This window comes from Oncorhynchus kisutch, linkage group LG12 (assembly GCF_002021735.2).
Source record: "Oncorhynchus kisutch isolate 150728-3 linkage group LG12, Okis_V2, whole genome shotgun sequence".
Taxonomy (NCBI): domain Eukaryota; kingdom Metazoa; phylum Chordata; class Actinopteri; order Salmoniformes; family Salmonidae; genus Oncorhynchus; species Oncorhynchus kisutch.
The window spans coordinates 9,727,057-9,743,417 of record NC_034185.2 but is presented as its reverse complement, the minus strand read 5'-3'; the positions used below and the strand labels follow the sequence as shown (position 1 = coordinate 9,743,417).

The 16,361-nt window shown below is 46.5% G+C and overlaps 1 protein-coding gene across 1 annotated transcript in view; it reads right to left on the bottom strand.

The window, feature by feature from the left end:
• Nucleotides 1-16,361, bottom strand: part of LOC109901315 (formin-like) — a 59,732-nt gene that overhangs the window by 12,057 nt on the left and 31,314 nt on the right. Inside the window, exons 7-12 of the mRNA XM_031836824.1 lie at nucleotides 13,503-13,564; nucleotides 13,327-13,415; nucleotides 10,231-10,360; nucleotides 9,824-9,970; nucleotides 3,656-3,715; nucleotides 2,805-2,925 (exon numbers count right to left, since the gene is read on the bottom strand). Of these exons, the coding sequence (XP_031692684.1) occupies nucleotides 2,805-2,925; nucleotides 3,656-3,715; nucleotides 9,824-9,970; nucleotides 10,231-10,360; nucleotides 13,327-13,415; nucleotides 13,503-13,564 (609 nt within the window). The remainder of the gene's footprint in view (nucleotides 1-2,804; nucleotides 2,926-3,655; nucleotides 3,716-9,823; nucleotides 9,971-10,230; nucleotides 10,361-13,326; nucleotides 13,416-13,502; nucleotides 13,565-16,361) is intronic.

The window sequence follows — 16,361 nt, the reverse complement described above, 5'->3', positions numbered from 1 at the left end:
TCGTTATGGTTTCTCTTTTTGATAACAACTGTTTAGATGCACCGATGAACATACAGCTGGCGGCAGCCGATATCTCTCTCTCTCTCTCTCTCTCTCTCTCTCTCTGTGGCTCCTAGACCTGTCCCTGTTCTGTTTGTTCCCTCTGGCTCACTGTTCGTCCAATCAGGGCATCACAGGAGAGCCAGAGGAGCCAGTCTCCAGGCCCAGTCATAATACAGCCTGCTGGGAGTCACAGTAACACACCCCCTCCCTCCTGTCCCCCACGCCACGCTCCATCATCACCACCCAGATAAAATTACAAAGAATACTGTTTTCATTGAGGATTTGTGTAAACTGTGGAGGCGGGTGTCTTCATTGTGGCGAGTCTTTCTTTGCTTTGTTTGTTTTTCTGTCTTTTGTGCTGGAGAGGAATTTGTTGTGGTCAGACTTGAAGAGGGTAATTCCGTCTCAGGTAAACAGAGATGCCTACTTGACATTAAAAGTGTACTGTAACTGTAGTGAAGCAACTGTTTGACACAGCAAAACCAACATAGCCTCTTCACACAGCCAACGTGGCAACGTGAGACTAAATCAAACCCACTTTTTGTGGGTGATTTGTTTCAGGTTACAATTCTTCTGTGATAGGGCAGTCCCTCTTAGAGCTCTTGACCTGTGTGACCAATCAGTGCTGCCACAAAGATGGGATTTCTTTCCTGACAATGGAACAGCTTCTATTCTACAACCTAGGGATTTGAAACTCCTTCGGGAAAATATAACAACTACATTCAAAATGTATTTTGCATGGGCACACACCCACGCACACACACACACAGACACACGCACACACGCACACACACACACACACACACACACACACACGCACACACACACACGCACACACACACGCACACACACACACCCACGCAAAGTGAGTCATTCGTTTGCTACGGCGGTTCATATTTCCCAGCATAATGCTCTGGGATAAACGCCACCACCAAAACCACTGTCCAACAACAATACAAGAAGGTGGAGAAGAGAGTCACACACACACACACACACACACACACACACACACACACACACACACACACACACACACACACACACACACACACACACACACACACACACACATACACACACACACATACACACACACACACACACAAAAGCAAAACAAAAGCACGGTTCAATCCAGGCATGAGGGAGGTTGAAACAGCGGGACAAAAGGATCCTGAGATAGATGGAGAGATGTCACAGTGGTTGAGCGCCTCAGTGATAAGACCTAGTCATGTTGAGAGGTAGAGAAAGGAATCTGTGACACACATCTGGGGGCCACAGGGGAGGCCGGGTGATACGGAGAAGCAGGGTAGAGTAGCGTATCTCTGCAGAGCCCCAAACAGAAGATAAGGGGTGTGTGTAGGGTGTTCCGTGTGTGTGTGCGTGTGTGTGTGCTTGCAAGTGTGTGTGTGTGGGTGTGTGTAGGGCAGTACGATTGGGTTGATAAGGAGTACCCCCCTCAGATTACATATGGACAGAGCAGCGATGTGAAGCTGTTCAGCTGGCAACATACAGTACAATCACACAAAGACATGCAGGAGCAGGAGGAGGAGGAGGATGAGGAGGAGGAGGAGGAGCAAGAGGAGGAGCAGGAAGAGGAGGTGGAGGATCAGGAGAAGGAAGAGGAGCAGGATGAGGAGCAGGAGAATTAGGAAGATGCGGAGCAGGATGAGAATTAGGAGGATGAGGAGCAGAAGGAGCAGGAGGAGGAGGAGCAGGAACAGGAGGAGGATGAGGAGCCGGGGAGGAGGAGGAGGCACAACACAGAGACAGATCTGATGGGCAGGATAAGAGCTGTATCTGAAAGGCGCCAGGACAGTATCACAGAGACTCCAAGAGTGACTCCAAGAAGTCTCCACACGACACACATGCAGACTTGCACGTGTGTTCACACACGCATGCACATAAACAGTAACCTGAGAAATGTCCAAGCACACACACAATGGCAGAGAGAGTGAGCCATACATTGTCCTCAGGGCGACCATAGTTGGGGCTGGTTGGCTGGCATATGGGCACACTTAAAGACATTCCAGGATGACTGAGGTGGAATAAAAGAGTGGAGAAGGAGAGGAACTATTTTGTTCTGAAGCTGAGTGGACTGTGGAGGAGAGGAGCTCTTGTGTTCTGAAGCTGAGTGGACTGTGGAGGAGAGGACCTCTTTTGTTCTGAAGCTGAGTGGACTGTGGAGGAGAGGACCTCTTTTGTTCTGAAGCTGAGTGGACTGTGGAGGAGAGGAACTATTTTGTTCTGAAGCTGAGTGGACTGTGAGTTGGTCAAAGATGGTGCTTTAGCCTTAAAATAGTTATTTTTTTAAATGGCTGCTGTGGCCAGTAATGGCTGACGGGAAACCATCCTATTGCTGTCTGAATGAGGCCTGGTGAAAACAGAACACTGCCAGACTGACTGGGTCTGAGGTTGCGGCCTGGTGAGAACAGAACACTGCCAGACTGACTGGGTCTGAGGTTGCGACTGTGAGGAATCTGAAGCAGCACTAACTACAGAGCTAGAGTTACAGAGGCTGAAGGAGGCTCTCAAACACTAACACATAACACACTAACCTCAGAGTAACACCGTTACATTCACAGAAATACAAAAAGCATGCTGTCACACTTTTCAGTTATTCAAGTGGGTATTGTGATGCCTAAAAGATCTCTCACCATTGGTGGTGAACGAGGGGAGTTTCTCTCTTACAATAGTGAGTTAAATTTCTGGAAAAGGGCATTATCATCCAATCAATAATGACTCATGTATTATGATTCCACCACCTGTCAGGTCCCGTCTCAGCTGTCTCAGATCCTTGGTGATGTCTTCAAACTTGACCTGGGCTGACAGGAACACATCCCGAGGCTCGGGGAGAGGGAACACACTTCTCTCTGTCCCAGCATTCTGGAGGGAAACAACAACAACATCAGAGTGACAACATCAACAACAATATCCAGTGATGACAACAACAACAACAACATCACCAACAACAACAGCAATAACAATGTTGATCAACATTCTAGAATGGAAGCAAAAAGCTAAACCAGAATGACCAGAAATCTACCAAACCAGCATAGATCAACCAAACCACCATAGACCAACCAAACCACCATAGACCAACCAAACCACCATAGACCAACCAAACCACCATAGACCAACCAAACCACCATAGACCAACCAAACCACCATAGATCAAACAAACCACTATAGATCAACCAAACCACCATAGATCAACCAAACCACCATAGACCAACCAAACCACCATAGACCAACCAAACCACCATAGACCAACCAAACTACCAAAGATCAACCAAACCACCATAGATCAACCAAACCACCATAGATCAACCAAACCACCATAGACCAACCAAACCACCATAAACCAACCAAACCACCATAGACCAACCAAACCACCATAGACCAACCAAACCACCATAGACCAACCAAACCACCATAGATCAACCAAACCACCATAGATCAACCAAACCACCATAGACCAACCAAACCACCATAGATCAAACAAACCACTATACATCAACCAAACCACCATAGATCAACCAAACCACCATAGACAAACCAAACCACCATAGACCAACTTTGTGTAAAAACATTCATCACAATAAAGTGACATTACCTCATCCAGATTGCGGAGATAGTATGATACCACGTAGTCGACCAGACTGATTCGATTGTCCTGAAACGAGCAAAGACACGACACATCAGAACGACATCAAGCAGAAGGTTAAAAAACACAATGCACATAATCAAAGGAAAGATCACTGCAAACAAACTCCACATGTGTCTGTCTTCTGCCTCAGGAAGCCTAGTGGTTAGAGCAGGTAGCCTAGTGGTTAGGGCAGGTAGCCTAGTGGTTAGAGCAGGTAGCCTAGTGGTTAGAGCAGGTAGTCTAGTGGTTAGAGCAGGTAGCCTAGTGGTTAGAGTAGATAGCCTAGTGGTTAGGGCAGGTAGCCTAGTGGTTAGAGCAGGTAGCCTAGTGGTTAGAGCAGGTAGCCTAGTGGTTGGAGCAGGTAGTCTAGTGGTTAGGGCAGGTAGCCTAGTGGTTAGAGCAGGTAGCCTAGTGGTTAGAGCAGGTAGCCTAGTGGTTAGGTAGCCTAGTGGTTAGAGTAGGTAGCCTAGTGGTTAGAGCAGGTAGCCTAGTGGTTAGAGCAGGTAGCCTAGTGGTTAGAGCAGGTAGCCTAGTGGTTAGAGCAGGTAGCCTAGTGGTTAGGTAGCCTAGTGGTTAGAGTAGGTAGCCTGTGGTTAGAGCAGGTAGCCTAGTGGTTAGAGCAGGTAGCCTAGTGGTTAGAGCAGGTAGACTAGTGGTTAGGGCAGGTAGTCTAGTGGTTAGGGCAGGTAGCCTAGTGGTTAGAGCAGGTAGCCTAGTGGTTAGAGCAGGTAGCCTAGTGGTTAGGTAGCCTAGTGGTTAGAGTAGGTAGCCTAGTGGTTAGAGCAGGTAGTCTAGTGGTTAGAGCAGGTAGCCTAGTGGTTAGAGCAGGTAGTCTAGTGGTTAGGGCAGGTAGCCTAGTGGTTAGAGCAGGTAGCCTAGTGGTTAGAGCAGGTAGCCTAGTGGTTAGGTAGCCTAGTGGTTAGGGCAGGTAGCCTAGTGGTTAGAGCAGGTAGCCTAGTGGTTAGGTAGCCTAGTGGTTAGGGCAGGTAGCCTAGTGGTTAGGGCAGGAAGCCTAGTGGTTAGAGCAGGTAGCCTAGTGGTTAGAGCAGGTAGTCTAGTGGTTAGGGCAGGTAGCCTAGTGGTTAGAGCAGGTAGCCTAGTGGTTAGAGCAGGTAGCCTAGTGGTTAGAGCATGTAGCCTAGCGGTTAGAGCAGGTAGCCTAGTGGTTAGGTAGCCTAGTGGTTCGAGTAGGTAGCCTAGTGGTTAGAGTAGGAAGCCTAGTGGTTAGAGCAGGTAGCCTAGCGGTTAGAGCAGGTAGCCTAGTGGTTAGGTAGCCTAGTGGTTAGAGCAGGTAGCCTAGTGGTTAGAGTAGGTAGCCTAGTGGTTAGAGTAGGAAGCCTAGTGGTTAGAGCAGGTAGCCTAGTGGTTAGGTAGCCTAGTGGTTAGAGTAGGTAGCCTATTGGTTAGAGCAGGTAGCCAAGTGGTTAGGTAGCTTAGTGGATAGAGTAGGAAGCCTAGTGGTTAGAGCAGGTAGCCTAGTGGTTAGGTAGCCTAGTGGTTAGAGTAGGTAGCCTAGTGGTTAGAGTAGGACGCCTAGTGGTTAGAGCAGATAGCCTAGCGGTTAGAGCAGGTAGCCTAGTGGTTAGGTAGCCTAGTGGTTAGAGCAGGTAGCCTAGTGGTTAGAGTAGGTAGCCTAGTGGTTAGAGTAGGAAGCCTAGTGGTTAGAGCAGGTAGCCTAGTGGTTAGGTAGCCTAGTGGTTAGAGTGGTAGCCTACTGGTTAGGTAGCCTAGTGGTTAGAGAAGGTAACCTAGTGGTTAGGGCAGGTAGCCTAGTGGTTAGAGCAGGTAGCCTAGTGGTTAGAGCAGGTAGTCTAGTGGTTAGAGCAGGTAGCCTAGTGGTTAGAGTAGATAGCCTAGTGGTTAGGGCAGGTAGCCTAGTGGTTAGAGCAGGTAGCCTAGTGGTTAGAGCAGGTAGCCTAGTGGTTAGAGCAGGTAGTCTAGTGGTTAGGGCAGGTAGCCTAGTGGTTAGAGCAGGTAGCCTAGTGGTTAGAGCAGGTAGCCTAGTGGTTAGGTAGCCTAGTGGTTAGAGTAGGTAGCCTAGTGGTTAGAGCAGGTAGCCTAGTGGTTAGAGCAGGTAGCCTAGTGGTTAGAGCAGGTAGCCTAGTGGTTAGGTAGCCTAGTGGTTAGAGTAGGTAGCCTAGTGGTTAGAGCAGGTAGTCTAGTGGTTAGGTAGCCTAGTGGTTAGGGCAGGTAGCCTAGTGGTTAGAGCAGGTAGCCTAGTGGTTAGAGCAGGTAGCCTAGTGGTTAGGTAGCCTAGTGGTTAGGGCAGGTAGCCTAGTGGTTAGAGCAGGTAGCCTAGTGGTTAGAGCAGGTAGCCTAGTGGTTAGGTAGCCTAGTGGTTAGGGCAGGTAGCCTAGTGGTTAGGGCAGGAAGCCTAGTGGTTAGAGCAGGTAGCCTAGTGGTTAGAGCAGGTAGTCTAGTGGTTAGAGCAGGTAGCCTAGTGGTTAGAGTAGATAGCCTAGTGGTTAGGGCAGGTAGCCTAGTGGTTAGAGCAGGTAGCCTAGTGGTTAGAGCAGGTAGCCTAGTGGTTAGAGCAGGTAGTCTAGTGGTTAGGGCAGGTAGCCTAGTGGTTAGGGCAGGTCGCCTAGTGGTTAGAGCAGGTAGCCTAGTGGTTAGAGCAGGTAGTCTAGTGGTTAGAGCAGGTAGCCTAGTGGTTAGAGTAGATAGCCTAGTGGTTAGGGCAGGTAGCCTAGTGGTTAGAGCAGGTAGCCTAGTGGTTAGAGCAGGTAGCCTAGTGGTTAGAGCAGGTAGTCTAGTGGTTAGGGCAGGTAGCCTAGTGGTTAGAGCAGGTAGCCTAGTGGTTAGAGCAGGTAGCCTAGTGGTTAGGTAGCCTAGTGGTTAGAGTAGGTAGCCTAGTGGTTAGAGCAGGTAGCCTAGTGGTTAGAGCAGGTAGCCTAGTGGTTAGAGCAGGTAGCCTAGTGGTTAGGTAGCCTAGTGGTTAGAGTAGGTAGCCTGTGGTTAGAGCAGGTAGCCTAGTGGTTAGAGCAGGTAGCCTAGTGGTTAGAGCAGGTAGACTAGTGGTTAGGGCAGGTAGTCTAGTGGTTAGGGCAGGTAGCCTAGTGGTTAGAGCAGGTAGCCTAGTGGTTAGAGCAGGTAGCCTAGTGGTTAGGTAGCCTAGTGGTTAGAGTAGGTAGCCTAGTGGTTAGAGCAGGTAGTCTAGTGGTTAGAGCAGGTAGCCTAGTGGTTAGAGCAGGTAGTCTAGTGGTTAGGGCAGGTAGCCTAGTGGTTAGAGCAGGTAGCCTAGTGGTTAGAGCAGGTAGCCTAGTGGTTAGGTAGCCTAGTGGTTAGGGCAGGTAGCCTAGTGGTTAGAGCAGGTAGCCTAGTGGTTAGAGCAGGTAGCCTAGTGGTTAGGTAGCCTAGTGGTTAGGGCAGGTAGCCTAGTGGTTAGGGCAGGAAGCCTAGTGGTTAGAGCAGGTAGCCTAGTGGTTAGAGCAGGTAGTCTAGTGGTTAGGGCAGGTAGCCTAGTGGTTAGAGCAGGTAGCCTAGTGGTTAGAGCAGGTAGCCTAGTGGTTAGAGCATGTAGCCTAGCGGTTAGAGCAGGTAGCCTAGTGGTTAGGTAGCCTAGTGGTTCGAGTAGGTAGCCTAGTGGTTAGAGTAGGAAGCCTAGTGGTTAGAGCAGGTAGCCTAGCGGTTAGAGCAGGTAGCCTAGTGGTTAGGTAGCCTAGTGGTTAGAGCAGGTAGCCTAGTGGTTAGAGTAGGTAGCCTAGTGGTTAGAGTAGGAAGCCTAGTGGTTAGAGCAGGTAGCCTAGTGGTTAGGTAGCCTAGTGGTTAGAGTAGGTAGCCTATTGGTTAGAGCAGGTAGCCAAGTGGTTAGGTAGCTTAGTGGATAGAGTAGGAAGCCTAGTGGTTAGAGCAGGTAGCCTAGTGGTTAGGTAGCCTAGTGGTTAGAGTAGGTAGCCTAGTGGTTAGAGTAGGACGCCTAGTGGTTAGAGCAGATAGCCTAGCGGTTAGAGCAGGTAGCCTAGTGGTTAGGTAGCCTAGTGGTTAGAGCAGGTAGCCTAGTGGTTAGAGTAGGTAGCCTAGTGGTTAGAGTAGGAAGCCTAGTGGTTAGAGCAGGTAGCCTAGTGGTTAGGTAGCCTAGTGGTTAGAGTGGTAGCCTACTGGTTAGGTAGCCTAGTGGTTAGAGAAGGTAACCTAGTGGTTAGAGCAGATAGGCTAGTGGTTAGAGTAGGTAGCCTAGTGGTTAGAGCAGGTAGCCTAGTGGTTAGAGTAGGTAGCCTATTGGTTAGAGCAGGTAGCCAAGTGGTTAGGTAGCTTAGTGGTTAGGGTAGGAAGCCTAGTGGTTAGAGCAGGTAGCCTAGTGGTTAGGTAGCCTAGTGGTTAGAACAGGTAGCCTAGTGGTTAGGTAGCCTAGTGGTTAGAGAAGGTAACCTAGTGGTTAGAGCAGATAGGCTAGTGGTTAGAGTAGGTAGCCTAGTGGTTAGAGCAGGTAGCCTAGTGGTTAGGCAGCCTATTGGTTAGAGCAGGTAGCCAAGTGGTTAGGTAGCTTAGTGGATAGAGTAGGAAGCCTAGTGGTTAGAGCAGGTAGCCTAGTGGTTAGGTAGCCTAGTGGTTAGAGTAGGTAGCCTAGTGGTTAGAGTAGGAAGCCTAGTGGTTAGAGCAGGTAGCCTAGCGGTTAGAGCAGGTAGCCTAGTGGTTAGGTAGCCTAGTGGTTAGAGCAGGTAGCCTAGTGGTTAGAGTAGGTAGCCTAGTGGTTAGAGTAGGAAGCCTAGTGGTTAGAGCAGGTAGCCTAGTGGTTAGGTAGCCTAGTGGTTAGAGTGGTAGCCTACTGGTTAGGTAGCCTAGTGGTTAGAGTAGGTAGCCTAGTGGTTAGAGTAGGTAGTCTAGTGGTTAGAGCAGGTAGCCTAGTGGTTAGAGTAGGTAGCCTATTGGTTAGAGCAGGTAGCCAAGTGGTTAGGTAGCTTAGTGGTTAGAGTAGGAAGCCTAGTGGTTAGAGCAGGTAGCCTAGTGGTTAGGTAGCCTAGTGGTTAGAGCAGGTAGCCTAGTGGTTAGGTAGCCTAGTGGTTAGAGAAGGTAACCTAGTGGTTAGAGCAGATAGGCTAGTGGTTAGAGTAGGTAGCCTAGTGGTTAGAGCAGGTAGCCTAGTGGTTAGGCAGCCTAGTGGTTAGAGCAGGTAGCGTAGTGGTTAGAAGAGGTAGCCTAGTGGTTAGAGTAGGTAGCCTAGTGGTTAGGGCAGGTAGCCTAGTGGTTAGAGCAGGTAGCCTAGTGGTTAGAGCAGGTAGCCTAGTGGTTAGAGCAGGAAGCCCAGTGGTTAGATCAGGAAGCCTAGCGGTTAGAGCAGGAAGCCTAGTGGTAAGAGTAGGTAGCCTAGTGGTTAGAGTAGGAAGCCTAGTGGTTAGATCAGGTAGCCTAGTGGTTAGGTAGCCTAGTGGTTAGAGAAGGTAGCCTAGTGGTTAGAGTAGGTAGGCTAGTGGTTAGAGTAGGTAGCCTAGTGGTTAGAGCAGGTAGCCTAGTGGTTAGGCAGCCTAGTGGTTAGAGCAGGTAGCCTAGTGGTTAGAAGAGGTAGCCTAGTGGTTAGAGCAGGTAGCCTAGTGGTTAGAGCAGGAAGCCTAGTGGTTAGATCAGGAAGCCTAGGGGTTAGAGCAGGAAGCCTAGTGGTTAGAGACAGGTAGCCTAGTGGTTAGATCAGGAAGCCTAGGGGTTAGAGCAGGTAGCCTAGTGGTTAGATCAGGAAGCCTAGGGGTTAGAGCAGGTAGCCTAGCGGTTAGAGCGTTGGGCCAGTAAATGAAAGTTTGCTAGATCAAATCCCGAGCTGACAAAGGAAAATATCTGTCGTTCTGCCCCTGAACAAGACAGTTGACCCACTGTTCCTATGCCGTCATTGTAAATAAGAATTTGTTCTTAACTGACTTGCCTAGTTAAATAAAGGGAAAATAAAAAATGATGCTATTGGATGGTACTGGAGAGGAACAGGATTTAGCTGTGAATGTGTACAAGACAAACTAATAATTCAGCCTTGGTATGTGTGTATACTGGGGTTACAATGTACACTAATCTGATTGTACACTATTCTGTGATTATGATTGTCAATCCAACACTTTAGCCATTACACCAAGGGGTTTGAACCTTTTTACATGAGGTTGTTAGGAATGATACTAAAGTCAGTACAATACTGTAGAGTTGAGACTTCATTACCCTGCTCTTGACGTCTTTCAGTTTGGGCAGGATCTCCAGCCCGAAACCGTCAGCCTGTCCTCTGGTCCTGTTGCCCCCGTTCATGTGGTTCCCCAGAGCTAGAACCAGACCCATTACTTCCCTCACACTGGAGGTCTCCAACAGATCCTACATTCAGAGATACCAACCTCCTGTTAACTTAGAGACTTTTGACTGCACTTCGGAACACTACAGATTCTTTTGAACAATGTGGTGTACAGTACACACGCTTCCTGTGGTTACTCTGTTACCGAGCCACCGAAATAGACCATGGAAATGAGGCCTGACACATAGGCTTGAATGTGTGTTTAAATGAGCACAGCAAGCTCCTCAATTCATCTGGTAGGGAATCGGGAATCTCTTAATATTCCTTATTATCTTGGAACTACCTTGCAGACGCGAGAGACGATGTCAACCTTCCGCTGTACGGAGGCGATGGCGTCTATGAAGACAGACTGGAAGATGATACATGAAGCTCTGCCTGGGAAGTCTGGTATCTGAGATAACTCATAGAGGAACCTAGAGACAACACAGGGAGACAGGAAGAAGACATGATGGAAGTTACATTCGAGTTTAGGGCAGAATTACCGTATAACCGACGGTTACGGATGAAGACCGTCTTGAAAATAAAATATCCATCATAACCGTTTAAGCTAAGCTTCCCCTAAAGTAAATTGAATTACATTTGCCAAAATTATAGAGCTTAAATACCCTATACAGAAATAAATACAATCATTCAAAATAGGCTACTACACCGGATCATTAGCTTCTTTAATAAAGAAACAACTAAGCTGTTTATTGTGTTATATCACTTAGTCTGAAGGACCGGCAATTTGGACCGCGAACGGCAAATACCAAATAGATGATTGTTGAGTTGCAAATGTCACTGAAAAGTAGAGAAGCCCAGCCAGGCATATCGCAATATTTTAAAATACAATCGCAGGAAAAGTTTGGAAAGCAAATGGCTCCTGCTGTAAAGAGATGACAATGAAAGGACTTCAATCTGTATTTAACTTGTCAACATTCTCAACTTAATTGAACAGTAGCCTGTCTTATTGGCACCAGCCATATCCCTGGTGAGTGGACATCTTCACTGTCTTATTGGCACCAGCCATATCTCTGGTGAGTGGACATCTTCACTGTGTTATTGGCACCAGCCATATCCCTGGTGAGTGGACATCTTCACTGTCTTATTGGCACCAGCCATATCCCTGGTGAGTGGACATCTTCACTGTCTTCATCATTGTTGGCTCACTGCCCCTTGAAGATTTGTTTTTGGATATATTTTTTAATATTCTCCTCCAGGTGAGATGGACATCAATTTGTATTTGTGTCTCTCCTTCACATATGCATTTATTTTATTTGACCTTTATTTAACTACACAAGTGGGATTTGAACTTGCAACCTTCCGGTTACTAGTCCAACACTCTAACCACTAGGCCACCCCGCCGCCCCATATGCTAATTATATGGATCCGACAACATCCTTTCTATTGATCTGTGGTTCAGTGTCAGCAGAGTAGGCTACCCTGTCATTTTTTGGGGTCAAATAATTGTAAAAATTATTCCGCTAATGTCTCCAGTCATATCAACTACAGTAGAATTGCATGAAATGTGTTTAGAAAAAGGGCACATTTTTCCCCATGCAAAGAAAGGAGAAGAACATATGTGATATAGCTTAGACCTACTCTACGTCACTACGTGCTGCATTGAACAGTAAATTAGATATTTTATTAGACGAATTTATGACTATCCAATCTGTTCATCACATTAGGAATAGTAAGCTACACTATATATACACAAAAGTATGTGGACACCCCTTCAAATTAGTGGATTCGGCTATTTCAGCCACACCCGTTGCTGACCGGTGAATAAAATCGAGCACACAAGAACTGTTCGTCTGAAGCTTCATGAAAAGGGTTTCCATGGCCGAGCAGCTGCACACGAGCCTAAGATCACCATGCGCAATGCCAAGCGACCAACATCTAGTGGAAAGCCTTCATTGATAAGTGGAGGCTGTTATAGCAGCAAAGAAGGGGACCAACTCCATATTAATATCCATAATTTTCGAATGAGATGTTTGACGATTAGGTGTCCACATACTTTTGATCATGTGGTATATCTTACATGCAGTAAGTCTGCAAATGCAAGGATGCATAGAGTGCTTTATTTATGATTTTTTGGTTGGTGAACCGTTGTGCCGTCTATGCTGCCTGGTACTGTGTGGCAATTATTTTCATGGTAAAATAAAATGTTCATTCAAATGATGCCAACTGATGTGGCTCATGAAATTAAATGTATATTTTGGAATGTCAGTTGAGTTTACCCAACAAATCACAGCACATATTGATTGGTACACTTCCTACTTTTACTTCCCGTTTTGTTCCAATGCATACACTTACAATCAAATCAAATGTTGTTTGTCACATGCTTCGTAAACAACAGGTGTAGACTAACAGTGAAATGCTTCGTAAACAACAGGTGTAGACTAACAGTGAAATGCTTCGTAAACAACAGGTGTAGACTAACAGTGAAATGCTTCGTAAACAACAGGTGTAGACTAACAGTGAAATGCTTACTTACAGGCCCTTCCCATCAAAGCAGAGGAATAAATACACAATGAGAAATGATAACTTGTCTATTATATACACGGGATACCAGAAACCGAGTCCATGTGCAGGGGTACGAGGTAATTGAGTTAGATCCAGTATGTACATATAGGTAGGGATAAAGCTACTAGGCAACAGGATAGATAATAAACAGTAGCAGCAGGATATGGGATGAGTCAAAATAATTAGTGCAAATAGGGTCAATGCAGATAGTCTGGGTAACTATTGGTTAACTATTTAACTAACTATGTCTTATGGCTTGGGAGTAGAAGCTGTTCAGGGTCCTGTTGGTTCCAGACTTGGTGCATTGGTACCGCTTGCTGTGCGGTAGCAGAGAAAACAGTCTATGACTTGGGCGGCTGGAGTCTTTGACAATTTTTAGGACCTTCCTCTGACACCACCTGGTATAGAGATCCTGGATGGCAGAACGCTTTTGCCCCAGCTATGCCGTACACACTACCCTCTGCAGCGCCTTGTAGTCGGATACCAAGCAGTTGCCATACCAAGTGGTGAGTCAAGATACTCTCAATGGTGCAGCTGTATAACTTTTGAGGATCTGAAGGTCCAAATTTTTAAGCCTCCTGAGTAGGAAGAGGCATTGTCATGCCCTATTCACTACTGTGTTGGTGTGTGTAGACCATGGTAATTCCTTAGTGATGTGGACACTGAGAAACTTGAAGCTGTCGACTTGCTTTGACGTGGAGATGGTGTTTTGACGTGGAGATGGTGCTTTGAGGTGGAGATGGTGCTTGAGGTGGAGATGGTGTCTTGAGGTGGAGATGGTGTCTTGAGGTGGAGCTACTCACAAGGTTTTCCCCAGCTATCACCCTCCACAGAAAGTTAAAAAGGTGATGAGAAGGGAAAGGAGAACACTCACTGTTCAGGTTTGTCCAGCAACTTGATCAGTTCCTCCTCTGAAGTGTGGTAGTGTCTCGTTATCTGCTCCAGCTCATCGGGCTGGGCTCTCTGGTAGGGCATCAAACAACACTTAACAAACTGAAGAGAGCTCAAAAGGCAAAAAAAAGGACAAGACAAGAAAGGAGTGGTACTCACGTTTTCATATAAGGCCTGGATGGTTTCCATGTCCACGATGGAGTTGTCCACCGTCAGCACAGCTACAGGAGTAAACAGGTTCATTGAGTCATGAGCGAAGGTAGTGCATGGATGGATACACAGTATACAGTGAATTGCATCTCTACCGGCCTGTGGGGTCACATAAGGGTATTTCTACGACTGGCGGGAGGCTGTAGGTGTAATTGTACGATTTTTTCCGCACAAAAAACTGAAGCCAACTCTCCTACACGATTCCCAAAGGTGTACTTTCACAGAGCTGAAATCCAACATGACTGGATCAGATTAAACATTTCAACAAAACATGGATGTTTCCCTGTTCTTAAAGTTGCTGCTGAAACCGATATATCTATGATATCCCAGTGGACAAGGTCTGTCTCCACATGATCAATGTTGGGCTGGTGAGAGGTGTGTGAGGGCCAGATACACACACACACACACACACACACACACACACACACACACACACACACACACACACACACACACACACACACACACACACCAAATCTAAAACTCTCCACTTCTGGGAAACTAATTGCTCCCTGCCACAGAAACCAAAGAGACCCACAGTGTAGATTCCTTCCCCTTAAGGTACTGTCTTTCCCAATTCAAATGGTAACTCAGAATCTGTTCCAAATGGCACACTATTCCCTATATAGTGCACTGCCTGGCCAGGGTCAAAAGCAGTGCACTTCAGTGCATTTGGGAAGTATTCAGACCTCTTGACTTGTTCCACATTTTGTTACGTTACAGCCTTATTCTAAAATGGATTAAATAGTTTTTTTTCCCTCTCATCTATCTATACACAATACCCCATAATGACATCACAATACCCCATAATGTCATCATAATACCCCATAATGAAAAAGCAAAAACAGGTTTTTAAAACTTTTTGCAAATGTATTCAAAATAAAAAACGGAAATATCACATTTACATAAGTATTCAGACACTTTACTCAGTACTTTGTTGAAGCACCTTTGGCAGCAATTACAGCCTCGAGTCTTCTTGGGTATGACGCTACAAGCTTGGCACACCTGAATTTGGGGAGTTTTCTCCCATTTTTCTCTGCAGATTCCCTGAAGCTCTGTCTGGATGGGGAGCGTCGCTGCACTATTATTTTCAGGTCTCTCCAGAGATGTTCGTTCGTGTTCAAGTCTGGACTGGCTGGGACACTCAAGGACGTTCAGAGACTTGTCCCGAAGCCACTCTTGTATTGTCTTGGCTGTGTGATTATGGTCATTGTTCTGTTGGAAGGTGAACCTTCGCCCCAGTCTGAGGTCCAGAGCGCTCTGGAGCAGGTTTTCATCAAGGATCTCTCTGTACTTTTCTCCGTTCATCTTTCCCTTGATCCTGACTAGTCTCCCAGTCCCTGCCACTGAAAAACGTCCCCACAGCATGATGCTGCCACTGCCATGCTTCACCGTAGGGATGGTTCCAGGTTTCCTCCAGACGTCAAGCTTGGCATTCAGGCCAAAGAGTGCAATCTTGGTTTCATCAGACCAGAGAATCTTGTTTCTCATGATCTGAGTCCTTTAGGTGCCTTTTTGGCAAACTCCAAGCAGGCTGTCATGTGCCTTTTCCTGAGTAGTGGCTTCCATCTAGCCATTCTACCATAAAGTCCTGATTGGTGTAGTGCTGCAGATATTGTTGTCCTTCTGGAATATTCTCCCATCGCCAAAGAGGAACTCTGGAGCTCTGTCAGAGTGACCATTGGGTTCTTTATCACCTCCCTGACCATGGCCCTTCTCCCCCGATTGCTCAGTTTGGCTGGGTGGCCAGGTCTAGGAAGAGTCTTAGTGGTTCCAAACTTCTTCCATTTTAGAAAGATGGAGGCCATTGTGTTCTTGGGGACCTTCAATGCTGCAGACATTTTTGGTACCCTTCCCGAAATTCCTGTCTCGGATCTCTACGGACAATTCCTCTGACCTCATGGCTTGGTTTATGCTCTGACAAGCACTATCAACTGTGGGACCTTACATAGACAGGTGTGTGATTTTCCAAATGCTGTTCAATCAATTGAATTCACAACAATTAAGTTATAGAAACATCTCAAGTATGATCAATGGAAACAGGATGCACCTGAGCTCAATTTCGAGTCTTTTAACAAATGTCTGAATACTTATGTAAATATGGTATTTCTGTGGAAAAAAATATTAAAAACTGTTCGCTTTGTCATTATGGGGTATTGTCTGTATATTGATGTGGAAAAACATTTATTTAATCAATTTTAGACCAAAGCTGTAATGTAACAAAATGTGGACAATGTCAAGGGGTCTGAAAACTTTCCGAATGCGCTGTTTATCCTGATGTTCCACTTGGTCTGACTAGATCAGATATGACAGTATTACAGTACAGCTGAATGGAGATTTGGTGGTGGTTGGAGTTAGGCCCTGTCTGTCTGTCTGTCTGTCTGTCTGCCTGTCTGTCTGTCTGTCTGTCTGTTTGAAGTCAGATACAGGGTAGAGGGGTCCAGAGTCAGACTTTAAGTTGTGGTTCAGATGACTCACTTGGTTGGAACATAGACTAGTGCTTGAGTGTGGGTTTGAGTCCTACACAGACCACACATATTGAATATTCTGTATGTGTAAACTGCTACTTGTGTCATCTTAGATTAAGTTGTGGGTTCGCATCCTACATGTGCCACATAGACATGTAGCTACTATTTATGTAATAGTTTTGGATAAAGGCCTCTATTGAATCTCTAAAATTAAGTTTTTAAAAAAGAGGGTAGAGAGAGTATGCACCCTTCTTCTCAGAGATGATTTTAGGTACATAGTACATGCCAGGGTTTTCAAACCTCACCTCAGGGACGCCAGACATGTCACAATGTTGCTGTA